Source organism: Ammospiza nelsoni, chromosome 3 (genome assembly GCF_027579445.1).
Source record: "Ammospiza nelsoni isolate bAmmNel1 chromosome 3, bAmmNel1.pri, whole genome shotgun sequence".
NCBI classification, from domain to species: Eukaryota; Metazoa; Chordata; class Aves; order Passeriformes; family Passerellidae; genus Ammospiza; species Ammospiza nelsoni.
This window is the reverse complement of record NC_080635.1, coordinates 106134011-106153548: the sequence shown is the minus strand read 5'-3', so window position 1 is coordinate 106153548 and position 19538 is coordinate 106134011. Positions and strand designations below refer to the sequence as shown.

Genomic DNA, 19538 nt, shown 5'->3' with positions numbered 1-19538 from the left:
CAAAAAGAAAATAAATGACAATAAATGCTGCTAGGCACGTTGCTCAGTGATGGCAATGTCAGTCACTGCAAAATTAGTTAAAATTGTGTGATGCTGCTTATTGCTGTAATTTAAAACTACACAGTGAGTTGGATAAAAATAGTACTTAAAACTGCATTCTGTGAGTGATGAAACACCATTATTATATTTAAACTGTGAAAAATCAAAATTGCTTTATGAAAACTGGTGCAATTGGACAATACAATGTCAAGATAGTAAATATTTCTGCTCACCAATTATTCCATCTGTAACTAAATGCCTAATACACTGTTGAGGAAGTGCTGGAAACTTGGATCATTCATACTGTTTAATGTAGGATAAATTTTCAGTCCCTAAGAACTTTACTTGAGCACTAGATGGCAGCAAATATTTAGAAATTACTCTGGGGTTTTTTTGACTGCATATTATTGAATTTGTGGGAAGAAGGAAAGCACAGTATTAGATTTCAGTGCCATATCTGAAACCCAACTGTATTTCACAATTGCTTTTTTCCTCAGTTTTGCTTTTAACTTATTAAATTATTTACTAGAATAGAATAGAATAACAATAGAATCAGATGTTTGAACAAATGAGGCAAATAAAAAGGCATGTTTTGTTTCGGTTTTTGTCAGACTTCATTGTCTTCAGTAACAAGAATGTTATGTTTTCATGATTGTGAAAGTGGTTCTTGAAAATGCTACTAGTGGACTATGTTTTAAGCTCTTTCAAGTTCTGCACTGGCAGATATTTGAGTCATGCAAAGGAACCAAATGCTCCAAATAACCTGTGTACAAATCAAGTAATAGTAACCTGTGGGCTCTATTCCATGATGTCCCTGTAGCAGTCTGTGAAGAACTGAATGCTTTTTCAGCTCCTTCAGTGCATTATGTGGTTATTGCCTTGAAAAGCAATACTATGGGACTTCCCCCAATCTCCTTATGCTTTTGAACAACAAAACACCACTTGAAAAGTGTGTTAAGCAAAGCCTAGGGTTACTCCATGCTATTAGACATTGATATTAACAAGGTTTTACAGGATTCAAGTTTACTCAAGGCAGATATGCCTTTCATTGTTATTTTTAACCAGATATTTATGTTATTTGCAAAAGAATGTCAGAATTATTGTGTAGGTCTAGGTACTTCAGTTTGAACATGCACATGTACTCAGTTCTATAGGCTTTTTTAAACTATTATTTCTGCCAAGTCACGTGGAAGATTTATATTAAATCCAAACACCAATAAAACAAATATAGCTTTAAAAATGCAGCAATGAATCACAAAACTTTGGAAAGAGGGACTTTTGCTTGTTTTAACAACCAACAACAACCAAAAAAGGTTTGTTCATGGGACATGCAGGAAATATTAAATTCTCCTGGTAAAATCAGGTTAACTGGAATTAAGCAGTAAAATGTTTCTTGTGAGTGTAATCAGTACAAAATAGAGCTGAAGTTATCAAGTAAAAATATGTATATGGTCAACAATTTGGTGATAAAAGTACTCAGTTTTCAGGAAAAAAAAGCACTCAGTACAAAAAATTGTTTGGTACAGCTGATTTAGCCTTGAAATATAAATAAATATATATATGTGTGTATATATGTATATGTATGTATATATGTATATATATGGAGAGAGAGAGATATAGATAAATATATATATAGATATATATAGATAGTTATATATGGATATATAAATATAAAGTCTATTCAATTTTGTTATATTTTGATATACCAAAAATCTGGCAGATACCTATATGTTTGACTTGCAGCTACAAAAGGAGAAAACTATTTATAAAGACTGTGTATAAAAGTGTTTCCAAGTATGAGGAAGAAAAAACCTAAAGATTCTTGGTATCATTTTGCTCAGGACCCAATGGTGCTTTCACATTGGCATGATGAAATTAATCTTTTAAATGTAGATTCTTTTCTTTTCAAGTACTTGTCTTTCTATTACCTTGACCATATCCACTACAGAATAATTTTGGTTTGTTTGTCTTTTTATTTTTATAACAGTCTAGCTCAATAATATCTTTTAGTTGTAAAAATTGTAAGTGATGTATGAAAGATCATTTATGGTCACTGTATCTATGGTATTAGGTCAAAGCAACCCATGTTATTACATGTTCACAAGATAAAGTTGCATAAATTAGTCAAGTTATTGGTTTAGGACTATTTCAAAATTATATGCATTTGATATATCCCAACACTTTCTTTAATCTTGTGCTAATACTCTGAATTCCATGTGTTTTCAGGCAAGTACTTATGTACAGCTGTAACATATATACTTAATTTTGTCTCTTCTCCTATTTCCAGATTGCTCTTGGCACGGTAACTAATGTGGAAGAAGCAGTAAAGTGGATAAGTTACACTTATCTTTATGTACGGATGAGAGCAAATCCATTAGTATATGGCATCAGTCACAAAGCTTATCAGGTATAAAATGCATTTTAAAAAAATCTGTAACCTGTTCTGAGTCTCTAATCCTTCCCTGATGTGAGGATAAATATTTGCTATTTCTACTTAACCTGACATCAGCAATTCTTTTAAAGTGCTTAGAAAAAGGAAGATATTTTCTGTAGCAGAGTGTTTTTAACACTGAATTATGAGGCCCCTTCTGTTCACATAAAAATACATTTTAACTGGTCAAATTATGCTCCAAAGGACACCATTCATTCTTATCACACAATTACTGTAACTTAGGCTGTTTTCAGTGTTTCAGTTTTGTAGACTAGATAGAAATGATAAAAGAAAGCATTTTTGAGTTGCTTGATTCCCACTTACCCCATCAGTTTTTGTTTTAGAATGTTTCCTGGTATAATAATTTATAAACTAGAAAATAAACATTTTAATTGGGTGATATTTTCTATCATATGATTTATTAATTATAAGATTTTTAATTAATTTGTTTGGAATTTTTTGTCATATTTGCAAGCATTCTGTGCTGTGATACGAATCAGTGCACATTTACAAAAGGGGTTTTTTTTTCAAGTTTTTTCCGTTATCTGTAATTTTTAGGAAGATTAATAATTTTTAGGAAAATAAATTAAAAATTAATATTTTTTATGAAGATTTTTACAGATAATCTAAATATTATTACCTTTTCCTTTTTACAGTTGTTTATAGCATTTAATGTAAGCATGGTTTGACACAGTTAATTGAGCCTAATGCAGGGCAAACTCACAAGATAACTCCAGTTTATTTCACGTCAAGGATCCGTTTTGTGACTTTGTAATTTATTTTGACATTGTGAGCAGCAGTTTGTTAGGTCATGGTGAAATGCAGAGGTATATGTCAGCAGACAATTGTTTGATATTTTTTTGTCTCTGGTAGTGGAAACTGCAGTGGAAATAGGTGTGCTATTGCTTAAGGAAGCTTCTGAAGACACCTTTAGACCTCTCGTCATCTCAAATTTATTTTCTATAAAAACCTGTATAGTGCATTACCATATGTTAATATAACCGTATATAACACAGACCACAAAGTAATAGATAAATGAGAATCAAAAATTGATTTGCTAGTGAGAAGAATGTTGTTGTCCCACTAATAAATATTCTGGGTTTTGTTTCACTAGCAAATTCTAGATTAAAAGAAATGTAACTGTGGTAATAATAAGTGGTGAAAATATCAGTAAGAGAAATATCTTTTAAAAATTTTAAAAATAATGAACAGGAGTTTCTCTCCTTCCCCCTGCTCTAGTGTTTCTGTTAGCTGCTGAGAAAGTGAGGATTGCTCCACACACCTTCTTTCTACTCCTTTGGATTTGATGTGCTAGTATTAGACATTCATATTTTTGAGTTAAGGCAGTAACAAATTATATCACTGTGAAGTGTTACCATTCATGTCCAGTGCAAATCCTCTTGTTTCCTAGATAAACCAGCTTTAAACATCAAAGCTTATGATGTGATAGAGAGTGTATGAATGCTCTAGTGCAGGTATAAGCAAAGCTTTGGTCAGTTAGACCATTCTAGGCATAGGTATCCAATTTTCATAACTGGTGTCTTAGTGTACTCTAGTAATTGCAGTATGCCAATTTCTGTCTCTGTGTTCACTGACAGTCGGTGTTATCCATTCAGAATCCCTGTATCCCTTGTGGATCACACTTCCTAGCTGTTTGTGGAGACTGAGATCATGCAAACTCGTTCCCCATTCTCTTTCCACTGGTGCTCACCACATCCAGTAATTGTAATTCAGGGCACCCACACAATAGGGTGCACATCCTTGGAACCCCACATGTTGTCTCCAGGATATTTCTGGGCTACACCTAGGAGCAGGCTACTGCAGTCCACTGCTTTGATTTGTGATTTTTCAAGTTGTTTGCCAGAAATGCCAATAATGCCTCTTACTGATTCATGAAAATGGCCAAAATTAATGACGAGCAGCAAGAGGGAAAAAAAAAAAAAGAGTGGAAGGAAAAAGTGGAGCAAATGCAAATGTTGTATTAGTGAAGCCAGTAGTATGAATTACAGGCATTTTCTCATACTTCTGGTGTTCCAATGAAAAGGTGCTTGGATTAAAAAACTTTCTTTGTCTATTTTCTCCTCTTTTTGGTTTCATTCTTTGGTGTTCCCACAGTTAAGCAGAGCTTTTTACCACCATGAAATTTATGTCCAGATATAAAAATTAGAGGAGCTTGTGCCCAACATTTCTCTCAGTAAGTTACAGGAAAACAGTGTGGATAATAATGTACTTTATAATGGATAGTAATGTACTTTATCATGCATTCTTAAATTTCCATATGTATACTCCAGACCTGCTCAGTTTCTTACTGTGGACATGCCAAGGCTCATTTTAAAGAGAATGGCTTAAAGCTGTTCTAGGCTGGATCCTTTATTCTGAGGATTTCTAATTATGCAAGTTCAACAAGAAGGGTACTAACCATGGATTCTCCAAACTCAAATATTATTTCAAAGTTTTTTCAAGTTGGTGACCTTTCCTTTAAAGTTAAAACTTTTTAAAAAATGCTAGTGTGCTGTTGCAGCCTCAGCTTTTTGGAAGGCAAAAGATTGGTGGGTACTTTGGACTGCCGAAGGAATAGGGGAATAGGGAGTTATTTTGATTTTTCATTAATTTTTTCCCCACTATAGTTTTAAGAAATATTGAACATCTGGCATCTAGATCACTTTTTTTTTTACCAACTCTGCTCTGAAATCTGACCTCAATGCATGACTTACTATTGAGAAAAGAAGTCTAGACCTTTGCCATCTTAGCTTTTGACTTGAAACTAAGGCAAGCCATAACTAAGGAGAAACAGCTTCAGGGTAACTGGCAAACATGGAATATTAGGAACGAGTCTCCAGCTGCTTTGTGGAGATTACTGTGTTTGTCTGCAGCTTCACCGACCGTGGGATGATGTCCTTCTGCACAAAGGTGAAACTGGATCCTGGCCCAGGGAAAACCAGAGCAAACCAAGGCACAATAATTCTTATAGCCTGCTCCTTTTTGCTGTCTTGGCCAGGTATCTCTGTTTCAGATTTACCCAGAGAGCTGGTATGACTTATTCTGTAGGAAATATGAACTATACACGAGCCCTGAAATAAGAATACTGCCTGTGGAGTAGAACAGTGTTTCAGTCCTTAAAACTAATTATTGCTTGTGCAATTAGAGCCATATCTCAGGTGCACATACTGCAGAAGATTAACATAACTATGAATCCTTTTCACTCATCCCTGTCAGTGTGGGTATCCCAGGTGCCTGATGTGGAAACACATAATTATACAGCAGTCCTACTCAGATGGGAGTTTTGCCCAGCCTTTTATGTACTAATGAGACAATGTGCATTATTAGTAGGACAAAATGTCCAAGTTCCTGAACTTTGATATGAATAGAAGTGATGTTGGGCACAGGAAGCTCCTTTGTGTGCTTTTAACATGAATGTTACTGTACATCTGTAACTCACTAATTAGAATATCCCAATTAACCTACCAAAAGCTTTTGGGGATGTTAAAGGCTTTTTCCTAGGAAACATTTAAGCCATGCAATTTGAAGCTTAATCTATTATCTTTGCAATTAAAGCCAGTCTCATGTCAGCTACACAGGAAGGTATATCTTCAGCCATTTTTATGAACAGAAGGTGCCAAAAGATGACATGTTTTTTTGAAGTGATACAGTAATGATAATTTAATAAAGAATATGTTGTCATTACAACGTCTTTCAAAATTTTCAATGTAAATTTGTTTCATAATCATACTAGATTTGTTTCATAAATAGTATTGGTCTCCGTTGTAATGATAGTCCCAAATAATTGTAAAAGAAATTTTATTCTGATTATTTTGTCCTGTACATACAGGTTTTGGTCAGTAATGTCAATATAATTGTTATTAGTGAGATCGCAAGAAAATTATCACTTAATAACTGTACCTTCATTTTATCAGATTTTTGACTTTGTGTGACTGGATTACCTCAAGAAAATTATATATTAAATACTTCTTTCATGCAAATAAATGTGTGTGTTTCGTATTTAGATAGATCCAGGTCTAGAAAAGCACAGAGAACAATTGGTGATTGAAGTTGGCAGAAAACTGGACAAAGCCCGCATGATTCGCTTTGAAGAACGGACTGGCTTTTTTTCTTCAACAGATTTAGGCAGAACTGCCAGCCACTACTATATTAAATACAATACTATAGAGGTAAAAGATGATGTCCTATTTCTGGAGGGTTTTTTCCTTTTTTCTTTTTAACATATGCCTAAAATAGTTGTAAGATATTACAGAATATGTAGCTGATTTGTTCACTGTATTTTCAAATCATATTTACTGAAATGGGGGGAGAGGAAATAGGAAAAAGAAAGAAACTAAATATCAAGCAACACTGAAAATTTAGACTCAGTGTGAGGTGAGGTTTAAATTTCTGTGGTCTTTTTGACTTGTTGTAGAAGAATTATAAGAAACATTTTGATATTCATGGTGTGTGCAACCATTAGTACTTGATAGCACATTGCCCTGTAGTGTCTGATAACAGATGACCTTCTCTGGCAGAAAGTCCTATCACGTTGACAACCTTGAACAACTTCTGGCGCTGTAATCAGATTGTGTTGTAAACGTGTTCAAAGTTTTGTAGTATTGGAAACTTGATTTGATGTACACATTCATCTTAAAACATTTTCGTTCTTAGCGAATAAGTGTTTTTCTTGAATAAAAGCTAAAGATTCAGCATTAATAATTTTTAACTGTATACTGTCACTGTGTTAGTCTCACTTAAGTGGCCACGTTGCATGTCTCTTGTTGTTGGAGTGGCCAAGGCACTGGGAGGAATTGTTTTTTTAAAACTGACAAAAAGTCATTATGGAATTTGTTCCTGTTTAAATTGCATCACCCTGGTCTTCCAATAACTTGCATTTTAGCCTTGTATGCCTTTTAAACTCTTGGATAATGTTTCTTTGTTTCCTGCTATATGTGTATTTTTATTTCCAGTGACAAATCAATTCTTTTTATTTTTAATAGACTTTCAATGAATTGTTTGATGCTCATAAAACCGAAGGTGATATTCTTGCTATAGTATCAAAAGCTGAAGAGTTTGAACAGATAAAGGTAAGGTTAAAGAGTTTCTTGAAGCTAGACACTTCTTTAGTACTTAATGAATACTGTCTACAGACACAAGTTTTGTTAAATGCTAAGCACCATTATAAAATGTTTTCTGAGTAAACATAATATGTTCTCGCTCAAATTTGTACGTAGTTCATCTTGAACTGTAATGCACATTTAATAGCTAGTTATGGATCTTTAAATAATTCTTTAAAATGCTTTTAACAACTTTTCAGCTCCTCAATTATTATCAGGTGAAGCTAAGTGTCCATCTGAATAGTGTGCCGAGGGATGAGATAGTTTCTCTGTTTGAAGTTCAAGGCATTATTGGATGTCTTCCTGAACAGTTTGCTTTATCAGGAGTGAGGCAGGACTCACAGAAGTGAATTCTGATATATTTTCTGCAGGGAACAATATTAGATTGGCAGTACTATAAATTCTCATAAATTCAAATCTGAAATCTAGAAAGTTGTCAAAACAGATTTTACACGGGCTAGAAGATTTCTGCTGTATTGTACTCAGTTCAATTCCAACCTCCCTTTTTTGCGTCCCGTGTGGGCAGGACACAAGGCAGCACATTCCAAGCTGGCATGAGCTTGTTTGCCCATGCTTCCATCTCACAGAGGTACGAGCCAGACTCCACAGGGTTTGTTAGCTTGGGCTCATTGCCATTTTACCACAATTATACAACTTGCAGATCAGAGCTGGCTCTCATTCACCTGGCTCTGCGAGCTGACAGCGTGAATCCCTCACCATCTACATATTTACATATTTGCACACATTGTCTGGGTATTACCATCTCTTTATCTAATGGAGAAATTCTATTTTGCTGTAATCTCTTCTATTATAGAAGATAATAAGCAGTGAGGTTTCACAGTCATACATGGAACATTTTCCAAGCTAGAAGGGGTTTTTTTATGACAGTGATAATGCTTGACTAGGTCTAAATTTAGCGTAATTTAATATTTAAAAGGAAAGCATATGGAAAATATCATGTGATATGTTTCTATATTTTTAATAAAGTTAGTAGTGATGCTTCTTGACTAAAGCACAGTTTTTCTAGTTTACTTTCTCAGATTTATATGGTATGGCATCAGTGCACTGTCATTTCCAGATTTTTGTGATTCATTTGCTGTGCAGCTCTGAATGTTAAAATGAATAACTGGTTTTCACAAGAACAGCTCAGGATTTGCCCCTCTGTGTGATAGAAATTGTGACTTTTGATAAATTAATCACGTTTCCATAATGCCTTTAAAAATTCTGAATTTTGAGATATTTAACTCACCAGTAGCTGAAATACAGATCTGGATAAGACGTGTACTTGTGCTGTGCAAGAGCAGAAAAAATTATCCAAAATGCTGTTGTTAGCAGAGCATAGTATTCCCCTGAAAGCAGATTCATTTATGATGGTTCTGTACTTTATGTCTTTCTTTCCTGTGGGACGAGTCACTAGAAAGTTGGGGATTTTAACCCAATTGTCTTAGGGTCTTTTGTATGTCAGGTATTCAGGTCCAAATGAAAATTACTTTCAGATGGTTCCCTGCAGGGACCAAACATTTACCCTCTTCAAATAAGTTTTACACTAACAGACTATCAGTAAGTCAAAGAATATGTAGATTTATGCTAGTTTTGCCATGTAAGGGTCATCAGTTAGAATGTGAAATGTTATGCATTATTCAAACCATAGATATTAATATTTCTTTGCTCATATTAAGACTTAATCTTATTAACAGTGAAAATTTTAATATGATGAATCATAGTACTTCACAGTTTTGAGTTTAAAAATGTATTACATCACATGCAAACTGTGTAACTATAATGAGTACATTTAATGTTAATTCAAGATTGCCCTAATCCAGATGGACAGAAGTTTTACTCTGGTCAAATAAAAAATAAAATCTCATCAGATGAAGGATGACAAGGTCACAAGATTCAATTTTTGTGGCATATCAAATTTTTGTATGTCAATGGCAACCTTAATAGATGGTGATGAATAACAAAATGTAATTGTGTCCCTGTTAAGATAGTTTCAATTATGGTCTATTAGCTACATTGTGGAAGATGTGGGTTTACTGCTTTTTTTCTTCTTTTTTTTCTCCTTAAAACTAGAGACTCCATTTAAAAGTAATATAACTATGTTATAAGGAAAATTTGATTTCAGTGTAAAAATTTTCATCGAATTGCTTCAGCCTCTTCATAATGTATAATTGTGTTGTAGGTAAGAGAAGAAGAAATAGAAGAGCTAGATACCTTACTAAATGATTTCTGTGAACTCCCTGCTCCAGGAGGTGTGGAAAACAATTATGGAAAAATTAATATCCTCCTTCAAACATACATTAGCAGAGGGGAGATGGACAGCTTCTCCCTTATTTCGGATTCTGCATATGTTGCACAGGTAAAAATAGTATTTTCTGCATATTTGTTGCTGACTTCTGCTGTTTTAATTCTCCCAAATATTTACAATTATACAAGTAAGCCCCAATCTACATCTTTTTTGTACATTTTTGTGCAAATTTCTTTGAAAATCAGAGCCTTGTGTTTGTGCATGCATGTGAGCCATAACACTTGAGTAGAAAAGTTTTGCAAAAGGCTACCTTGAGAGACTATGGCAGTTTTTGTTAATTATGAATGCCCTTTTTTTGTTTGTCGTACCCATGTAATCTTATTCTACTTAGTTTCTCTAACTGTGATTGCACAGAAATTATATTCTCTAAATTTCAGGGTTTTCTTCTAAATGTGAAAAACTGTTGTAATCTTTTCTTATGCTTTATGTGTTTTTATACTTCATTCTGCAAAACATATTTTGTGTTTGATTCACATACCTTGGTTTTCTCATGAAAAATGTGCTATTGTAATTCTGTTGCTGGATGTAATCCAGCAAAAAATGTGCAGATTGGCATACCAGTCTATGTATTTGTTTGTTGGCTTCATTTGACACCTAAAGGGTTGATTGTAACACAGCATGTTTAATTACCACACATAGGCAGGTACAGAGGGGGACATGACACAGAGATCTATTTAGACAATTGTGAACCCAAAAAATGGTCCCTTTTAGCCCATCTCACTCTCACTCTTCTTTTCTAAATTTAATAGTCAGCAGAGATGTTGCATGGAGTTATTTTTGTCTCATCCTTACAAAACTGCTTTGGAAAGAGTTAATCTAAAAGTTGCATTTAGTTGGTTGGTGCTAAAGATGAGATTTAAATATTCAAAATTATACATAGTCTTTAGCAACATTTTCATAGTAACAAAACCTTTTTCAGAAGTGTTTGTATTTTGTAGCACATATGAGTATAAATGAGAAAATGCTGAATTGATTGTACACACCATAAAAATTGTGCACTTGCATAGCAAAATCATTTTCAGTAGGATCCTTTTAATCTTTGCTTTCAAGGCAATTCCTTTTATTTGTCTGTCTCATTTATAGCATCTTTAGTGAGGCAACATGGTCTTCTTCTTAGATCTTCATATACTTGTGGAACCAGTGCTACAAAGTGTGGTTTTTTTTTTTTTTAATTTGGATAGTGAGTATTAAGAAAATTTTTCATCCTTTCTAAGTAAGAGGAATGTGCTTCTTTAGTAACATATGCTTCCTATCATAACCAAATAATTTTCTATTTTTTATTCCTGTTGGCGTAGCAGAGCCAGTAGGGAATGATTATATTTTATTCAATGAATCAAGAACATAATTCCTAATCCAGACATAGTACTGGTAGAGGAAAAAAATAAAAAGAAAAAAAAAAAGCATAGCTTCATAATGCAGCTTCAAAAGTTTATAAAAGGAATATCATAACTTAGGTTTTCAGGATAAGACTGACCTCATTCAAACTTATGTTAATAATTATTTTTCCAAGTCCAAAGCATATTTGTACAGTTTAGTTGTACACTATTTTCGGAATATAGTAAATGTTTTAAAACATTCACTACTGTTAAGCTTCTGTGCAAATGTTGTGAAATCCAGTGTGAGGTGCAATGCTATTATAGAAGCATAAACTAGAAAATAACAAAAATTGAATTTCCATATAAAGTGAATTTGCAGGTGTCTGTTATGGAGGGGTATATTAAGTGAATTTGCTTCAGAAGTGATTGATACACAATAAATTTAGAACTCCATAATGTTAGCATAACTGTGATCAAAGTTCTATGGCAGACCTGACACTACAATTTTAACTGGTTGCACATGTTTCTTTTCATAATTTCAGAATGCAGCCAAGAGGTAGTTTTGTCACTAGACAGTGATGGAAAAAATAATTTTCAAAAATGTTTGAAATCAGTTCGAAAAGAAAAATCTATTGTTATGGTTTGTCAAAGATGAGTCTGTGGGATCCTTTTCATTTTACAAAGAGTATTGAGAGAATTACAACAGTTTTGCCTTTTTTTTTTTTCCTTTTCACTTTCCAGAATGCAGCTCGCATTGTTCGGGCTCTCTTTGAGATTGCCCTGAGGAAGCGTTGGCCTGCCATGACTTATCGGCTCCTGAACCTCAGCAAGGTCATTGACAAGCGGCTCTGGGGCTGGGTGAGCCCTCTGAGGCAGTTCTCAGTGCTCCCCCCCTCCGTCCTCTCCAAGCTGGAAGAGAAGAATCTCACCATCGACAAGATGAAGGACATGAGGAAAGATGAAATAGGTGAGAAGCCAGCGAGGCTTTTTGTCCAATAAAGAAGGTTTTTTCCAGTCTCCACAGCTTGTAAAATGGCACAGCTCTGAGGATAAGGCCAGCCCATGTCCTGGCAGTCACAGAACACAGATGGAAAGGAGATGTCCATTGATAAGTGTTTAGGTGGATATGTGTAGATATACATATTTATGTTGACCTGTATGCTTCCCTTTCTGCCCACCTTACCTAACACACTACTATAAAAGGCATCTGTTTACTTTTGCCAGTTGGCACATTGTGGCCTTATTTCTTATTAATATGGAAAATAATAAAACCAGATTATTACATCCAGGTATGCTATCAGTAAATGGCCTTCTTCTGAAAGACTGCATTAATTTTCATTGAAAATGGAGAATTCATTGTCACTGGTGTCACTGCAACAAAACCTTAATGGAATTTTTTAAAGGATTTGACAGTCCAATAATGAGAAAATCCACAAGCCTACTGATAGACATAATGACAATTTCCAGTAAGTCTGTATAAACTGTTGTGCGTAAACTGCCCACCATCTGGTTGAAGTAAAAAAAAAAAATCACTTGTAATGCATTTCTTTTTCCTTAGTGTATTTTTTTTTTTTTTGGACTTCATTTGCACCTGCTATTACCAACCTGTTGATAAACAAACTGCCATTTTTTGAAAAATCTAATTTTAGAATAAAAATACCATTCATACTCACTGCTTAGAAGCTATCACATCTAACTTAATATTTCTTTTATTTGGAGGAGTACTACATTGCTAACTTGGAAAACTTTGTTATGTGCCTAATCTAGGCTGAAAAAAGTTAAATAAATTTGTAAAAGTTTGAAGAATTAGATGCTATATTTTCATTTAATAAGTTAAACCAAAAGGCTATGACAAAATTCTAGATGCTGACTTTACCTGCATTTTAATATAGTAATGTGAAATGTATTAAAACCATTGCATTTTATTTGAAATGCTAGCATTATGGTTTTTTATTCAGAAGTGTTATAGCACTTTTTAATTCACTGTTAATTTTTTGTGTACTTGTGATGCCTTTTAGTGTTTAGTGTTCTTTTCCATTAATTGTATTAGCGTTTTTGGGGGTTGTTTTTATTATTTTGGGGTTGTTGTTTGGTTTTGTGGAGCTGTTTTTAGTTCAGGACCTTTTTTTGTTTGTTTTTGTTTTGTTTGTGCTTGGTTTTTTTTAATTGTTCTTTCTCCCCATACCTTCACTTGAGAAGCAGGAAATTTTGAGTAAAAATACAAAGCCAGTTTTGCTTCCTTCAATGTATTGGAACCAGTATTGACAAGATGGAAATGTATCTGTGTATGCCAGCAATTTGTCTGGTTCTGGTTTATGTTAACTTAATTTGAAAGTAGATGAGACATGGGATTTGACTGTAAAAATAGGGCACTGCTGACCCTACGTAATGATATTTCATGTTCTTCAGCCTTATAAACATCAAAGAAGGTTGATGTGTGTGTATCTCTGTGAAGTAGTTGCTTGGCACATTTCCTCCTGTCCAGCCTTGATTTCTGAGGTGTGCTAAGGAAGTCTCTGTATTTTTATTTCAAATTCTAAGCTGTGTTCAAATGAGGGAAAGCACAACTTCCAGGTACTGCCTTGTTTTCTTACCCCACAGGGCTGGTTTCAGTCTTCTGCTTTTTAAATGTTGTGGAGACCTTGGAGATAGAGTGACAAAGGCAGGAGCTGGCTGGCTAACTCAGCCCATGGCTTAGGGGGAGATGAAAGCATCAGATGGGTGGAGAGCATGTTGTGTGCACAGATCCTGGATTCCAGGGCACCATGAATGGATCAACACCAATCTATGAGCTATTGCAATGTAACCATGGAGTTTCCAGATAGCCAGGAAATCACTGTGTTAGCTGAGATAAACAGTCCCTTTTTTTTTTTTTTCACAATGCAGATGACAAACATTTTAGAATAAGCAATTTTTTTTAGACATGCCTGTTTTCTTTGTCAGCTTTTGTTCAGAGGGTTTTAGTATTTTTTAAATGCCATTGATGGTGTCTCATAATATAACTTATTAAAAAGAATTCCTATTAGAAAGAAAAAAGAGAGAGCTTAGGGAGGAGAGAGTTTTATCACGTTTTGCAGAAGTTGGAAGAGGAGCCTTATTTTCCCCTAGATCATAACTGTAAAAGGATCTCAGTGCTATCCTGTACAAACCTCACATGTTTAGAAAAAGAAAGTAATTTTTGCCATGAAAAATATACCTGCCTACATAATCATATCTTTGAATCTTTGTCATCTGCCTTTATTTAACATGATTTCTGAAGTTTTACCTCTAATTGCAAAAGCTAGTCCCTGTGCAAGTATGCTGAAATGCTGCATGTATCATCCAAGTGTACCAACATCAGGGATTTGGTTTTTAATAAGCCACTTGTTGGAGGTGCAATTATTTTACCAACTGCAAATTAAACTGATTAAATTGGTGTTAAAACTTCTGGTTAGGGGTTTGATTCTTAAGCAAGGTCACCATTCATTGCTTCAGAGTATAAAGACCTGTGTGAGAAAAATCTATCTGCCAATTTGTTAAAAAAGAAAAACTGAAAAGGGAAAGTCAGTATCAATTTAAAAATACCAGTTTCAAGATGTCGTGCTCATAGATGTCTTGTAATTGCAAGGAAAGGTTTGTATCACCTTGTCACTTTGCACATAATGCAAATAATAGGACTTCTCCTTTTTTGAATTTTTTTTATTTTTTTCAATGGGTAAGTATGCACAGAACCACATAATCATACCAGAAAAATATCAGTAGCAATTGGTAAGGTAGATTTTAACAGGGAGCATTTATGATCATCACAATTAAAATCTAAAATATGCTCCACATAATTACATTACAATTTCAGTGAAAATGTAGTAAATAAGCCAGAAGGTGAATAATTTCAGTAAAAAAAAGAAATTACTGCTGCATACTTTCTTTTATATTCAAAATGAAGAGCAAGGGAAGAGAGATTTGAGCTGGAAAATACAAGTAGGACATTTTTCTAAATAAATAAAGTCACTTTATTGCCCTAGTTACCATGATTACAATAGAAAATAAAAAAATATTGCAACATTTAATTTTTCCTTTGTCTCAGTTACACACTGGTATATTCTCACAGATCGGAGCTGCTGTTAGATGTTTACTTATGTGCATTTTTAACCTATTAAGTACCTTTTTTTAATTTTATGAAAAGCATTCTGTCTGGTTTGAATCACTACACAGAAATTGTAGAAGTTGAATTAAGTAAAAAATTGGTATTTGTGCTCTGAAAAAGAATTCTATGGCTTGATAAGAGCCTGGTCTAAAAGTAAGTGAAAGAGAGAGAACTAGCTTGGCATAATATTTTCAGTGTGAATTCTTAATAGTTATTTTAACCCCTTAGTTATAGCCAATGAGGGGGTTAATACTGATTTTTCAAGGCTCTAAATTGCTAATTCAAGTTAAGTATTACAAAATATTCAGACATGCTAGGTCAAGAGAGTCAGACATTTACGTAGCCAGGAGCAAAACAAGCAAGCAATAATAGTGCTCTCTGAAAGCCTATTTGAAAGTCAGAGTTGTACGCTTTTTCCTGGAAATGCAAATTCGTTACACCTGATGTTTTCTTGGCAGGTCATATGCTGCATCATGTGAAAATTGGGTTGAAGGTAAAACAGTGTGTCCACCAAATCCCCTCCATCGTCATGGAAGCAACGATCCAGCCAATCACCCGCACGGTGCTGCGCGTGCGGCTGAGCATCGCGCCCGACTTCACCTGGAATGACCAGGTACAACCTGGGGGAGCAGGAGGCAGGAAGAGAAGTTCAGTTTAGTTCCAGTAAAGGAGATATCACTGCTTGTCCATAGCTTTTGGGATTTTTTAAAAAGCATTTATTTTAGCTAAAAAGCAAATTTGATAATAGGAATGGGATGATTTTTGTGACTTTTGTTGAAGAAAGCAGGCAAGGATCATCTTTTCATTTCTGTTAAGCCGTGTAAGATTGGGCTGTGTATATAACACACTGTGGCAAATGCTTAACACTGAATATTTACAGTAGTCACACACAGATTAGAGTTATGTGCCCAGAAAGGAGAGGCAAGAGAAAGGGAGACATGGATGACTCTCTGAACTATGAAAAAGCATCAAACACAGAAAAGCTTTAAAATACAGTTCATGTATGTCAGGTTCTCCTGTTGCTCCTGGCTTCACAAATATACATTCACAATACCAGTGCCTTTTTCTGCTGGGACTTGTCTGAACCAAAAAAATCCTGAGATATGTTTGGAATTATGTTCATCTGTATTTGATAGTGCAGATTTATATGAAAGGAGTTGTACCAGTTTTACATTTAGCTATACATACATCCTTTGATTCAGAATCTGTTCATTAGATATACATTTAAGATAAATCTAAATGAAACATAAATGTCCACATGGGGGCATTGTATTGTTGCTGTTACTTCTGAAACTTTCTACAGGAAAAAAAGATACCTCCATAGGCAAACATAATTTTCTTCTTTTAGACTTATGAAATTTATGCTTAAGATAAATTATTTTGAAATGTGGATATTAAGTATCTGTTCTTTTATTAAAAATTAATTTTAAAATCCCTTAGATTACAATTTTTACCTTAATCATAATTAAATGAGAGGTTTATTCCACAAATATTTAAATTACTTTAGAATTTATTTTCCCTGATGAAAGGTTTTTTCATTTCTTGTAGAAGTTTCATCGAGTTACCTTATAAATGGGATATTAGCAATCAAAATACAGAGTTTGAGCAATCAAAATATAGAAAGTTTGATTTTGCTTGCCACCTAGGTTTATTGAATAAATGTTTGAATGGATTCCTAACATGAATTATAACATGATTACTTTTTGTTACCTTATTTATGGGCAGTACTGCAGAAGGAAAAGAAAGCATTACTTTTTAGGATTGAAACAAGTTTTTATTGTTCAGTTTGTCCACTTTACCTATAATCTGCTAAAGACAAAAAATTAGTGTTGTTCATATTAAACTTTATCTTAATACAAAGTATTTTCTCAATCCATTGTTAGGTTTTTCTAGAAAACCTAGGTTCTGTATCTTTACAGGTTAGGGATCCACACAAAATTATACTGTTGCTTTGATTCTGAACTTCTAAATTTAGAGCAAAAGTTTGTCACAAATCTATTTTCTGCCATGACCCCTTTACACAGTTTTTCTGAGGATTGCTTTAGATATATTATGATTGTTGTATCAATTAAGCTTATGGAGATGTTTTTATGTGAATTTGTTTATGGGTGATCATAAAAACTTGGAAAAGTGGTTTTTTCCTTTTTTTTTATTTCTGTAATGTGGTGTTGATTTTCCTGTTTCTTCAGTAAATGAAGCTTTTATCACAATAAATAACTAAAACTGTTAAATTTTAATAGTTTCTGAAAATGAATAGCTTTCTCAAATTCAAGCATAGACACTCTGAAACTGCTTCTGTATCATCACATTATTTTAACAAGCCTCTCAGAAGATGGCTATAGAAACTTACCGGTATACCTGTACTTGGTACAAAAGTGAGTTGCTAAAAAATCCCATCTAAAGAATTGCAGTAATCAAATAAAACCAGCTATGAAAACCTTAAATACCATGCTTAGTTGAAATACCCTGCTTGGCTAACATTTCATGGTTTTAAGATTGATCCTTTACCCAGATAATTAATTCTATAATGATCTCATCACAAACTGCACATGACGTTAGAAGAGAAAGATGTTTTTGTGAGATATGACATCAGCTTATCTTTAGTTTTCAGTACAGGGAACCCTTAAGTTAAGCAAAAGCATGCGAGCCAAATCCCAGATTTTTATTCTATTGTTAGAAGCAAAGGACTATAAACATACCCAGACAGAGCAATTAAGCCTTAATGCATCCAGGAGGAGTCCAGCAGAAATGCAGAATAATGCAAATAGTATGAATTAGCTGAGTCAAATATCAGACATGTAGTTTTAGGGTGATGGTTGCCCAAAATACAGGCACAGGTATTTGCCAGTTTTAAGAGCTCCCCAATCCTTGAGAATCATTACTGGAGAAGATGTTGTTTCCTGTTCCCAGATTGTCCTGCTTACCCCATGCAGTTTTTTCATGGGACTTTCCAAAATTAGGTTGCTATTACAGTTAATAATAAAATTTCTGAGATTTGGACTTAATTGCCTTCATTAGTTCTTCTTATCTCTCTTAAATGCTCCTAAACCCAGATGAAATAATAGTCTCACTGTCACTTTTCAAGATGTCACCTGTGTGTCATTTCAGTTTCACTGCTTCAGTTCCTAATGAAGCTGCAAGTGAAATTCAAATGTAATAAAAATAAATTACAGTCCATCTATTTGTCTATTGTGCAACTGTGGTAAAAAAGAAAGAAAAGCACCTTAATTTTATTCTTTGTGCATAGTTTTGTCTTCACAAACTAGTACAGATTGTTTTCTGACACAGACACAGTAATGAATTATGCTGAAAATAATGTGTACTGTGTGAATCAATACCAGATTCCTGGAGCATTAAAATTGCCATTAGAAGCAACTATGCACTTTGACTTTTTTTCGATTAAGTTTAGGAAAAATTCCAACTTTTTTTTCATCTCCTGGTTTTGCAACTTATCACAGACCTCATCAGAAACATCAGAAATCTGCATTCATTTAGTACTATGTCTTCCGTACTCCTTTACCATGCATTTTTCTTATTTTCCGAAATATTTATGTAAAATACCTGTACTTTGGCAAAGGTTATTTATTCTGACCAAAAAAAAAAAAAAAAACAAAAAAAGTCTTAATTTAGCATCATAACTAGCTATGATTTCTGCAATTGCAAAGTAAGGTACACAACAAAGCAAACAAAAGTCTAGGTTAAAAAAGACATTGCCAGGCGGCAGGGAAATCATCAAGTGACGGCTCTATTTGTGTTCTTCTCACTTCACCTGTAACAATGGCTACATCTACAGCCTTCTGAATGCACTTGCTGTATCTCTTTAGAGGAGAGGGATGAGAGAGAGGAGAGCCATATCACAATTCCTTGTCCAGTTTTTTCCTGAGAGAATGTTTGTGACTGAAAAATGAGCAGACAGCTGCAAACAACAATCTTCTATACAGAACCTAAAGGCAAAAGTACAGGGAGGAATAAAGAGAACATGTTCTTTCCTAGGATCCTAGAGGGAACCCTTGGGATTAAGTGAATTTATAAACAGCTGAGGCACTACCTTCAGTTGCATTTGTATCATGTCCATTTTTATTGTATGTACCTTAAGCAAACTCTAATTGAAGCATAATCTTTAGGCAGACTCATCTGATTAAAAATTTTATTTTTTCTGTTACCTCTGATTTCTGTACTTCTGTATTCCTTTATGAGCCTGTGTCATTTAGAAATACATCCA

The 19538-nt window shown here is 34.1% G+C and overlaps 1 protein-coding gene across 1 annotated transcript in view; it reads left to right on the top strand.

Annotated features, from left to right (window-relative positions):
• Positions 1–19538, top strand: part of ASCC3 (activating signal cointegrator 1 complex subunit 3) — a 251444-nt gene that overhangs the window by 157514 nt on the left and 74392 nt on the right. The window contains exons 17-22 of the mRNA XM_059469026.1: positions 2327–2446; positions 6475–6639; positions 7453–7544; positions 9757–9928; positions 11935–12160; positions 15775–15929. Of these exons, the coding sequence (XP_059325009.1) occupies positions 2327–2446; positions 6475–6639; positions 7453–7544; positions 9757–9928; positions 11935–12160; positions 15775–15929 (930 nt within the window). The remainder of the gene's footprint in view (positions 1–2326; positions 2447–6474; positions 6640–7452; positions 7545–9756; positions 9929–11934; positions 12161–15774; positions 15930–19538) is intronic.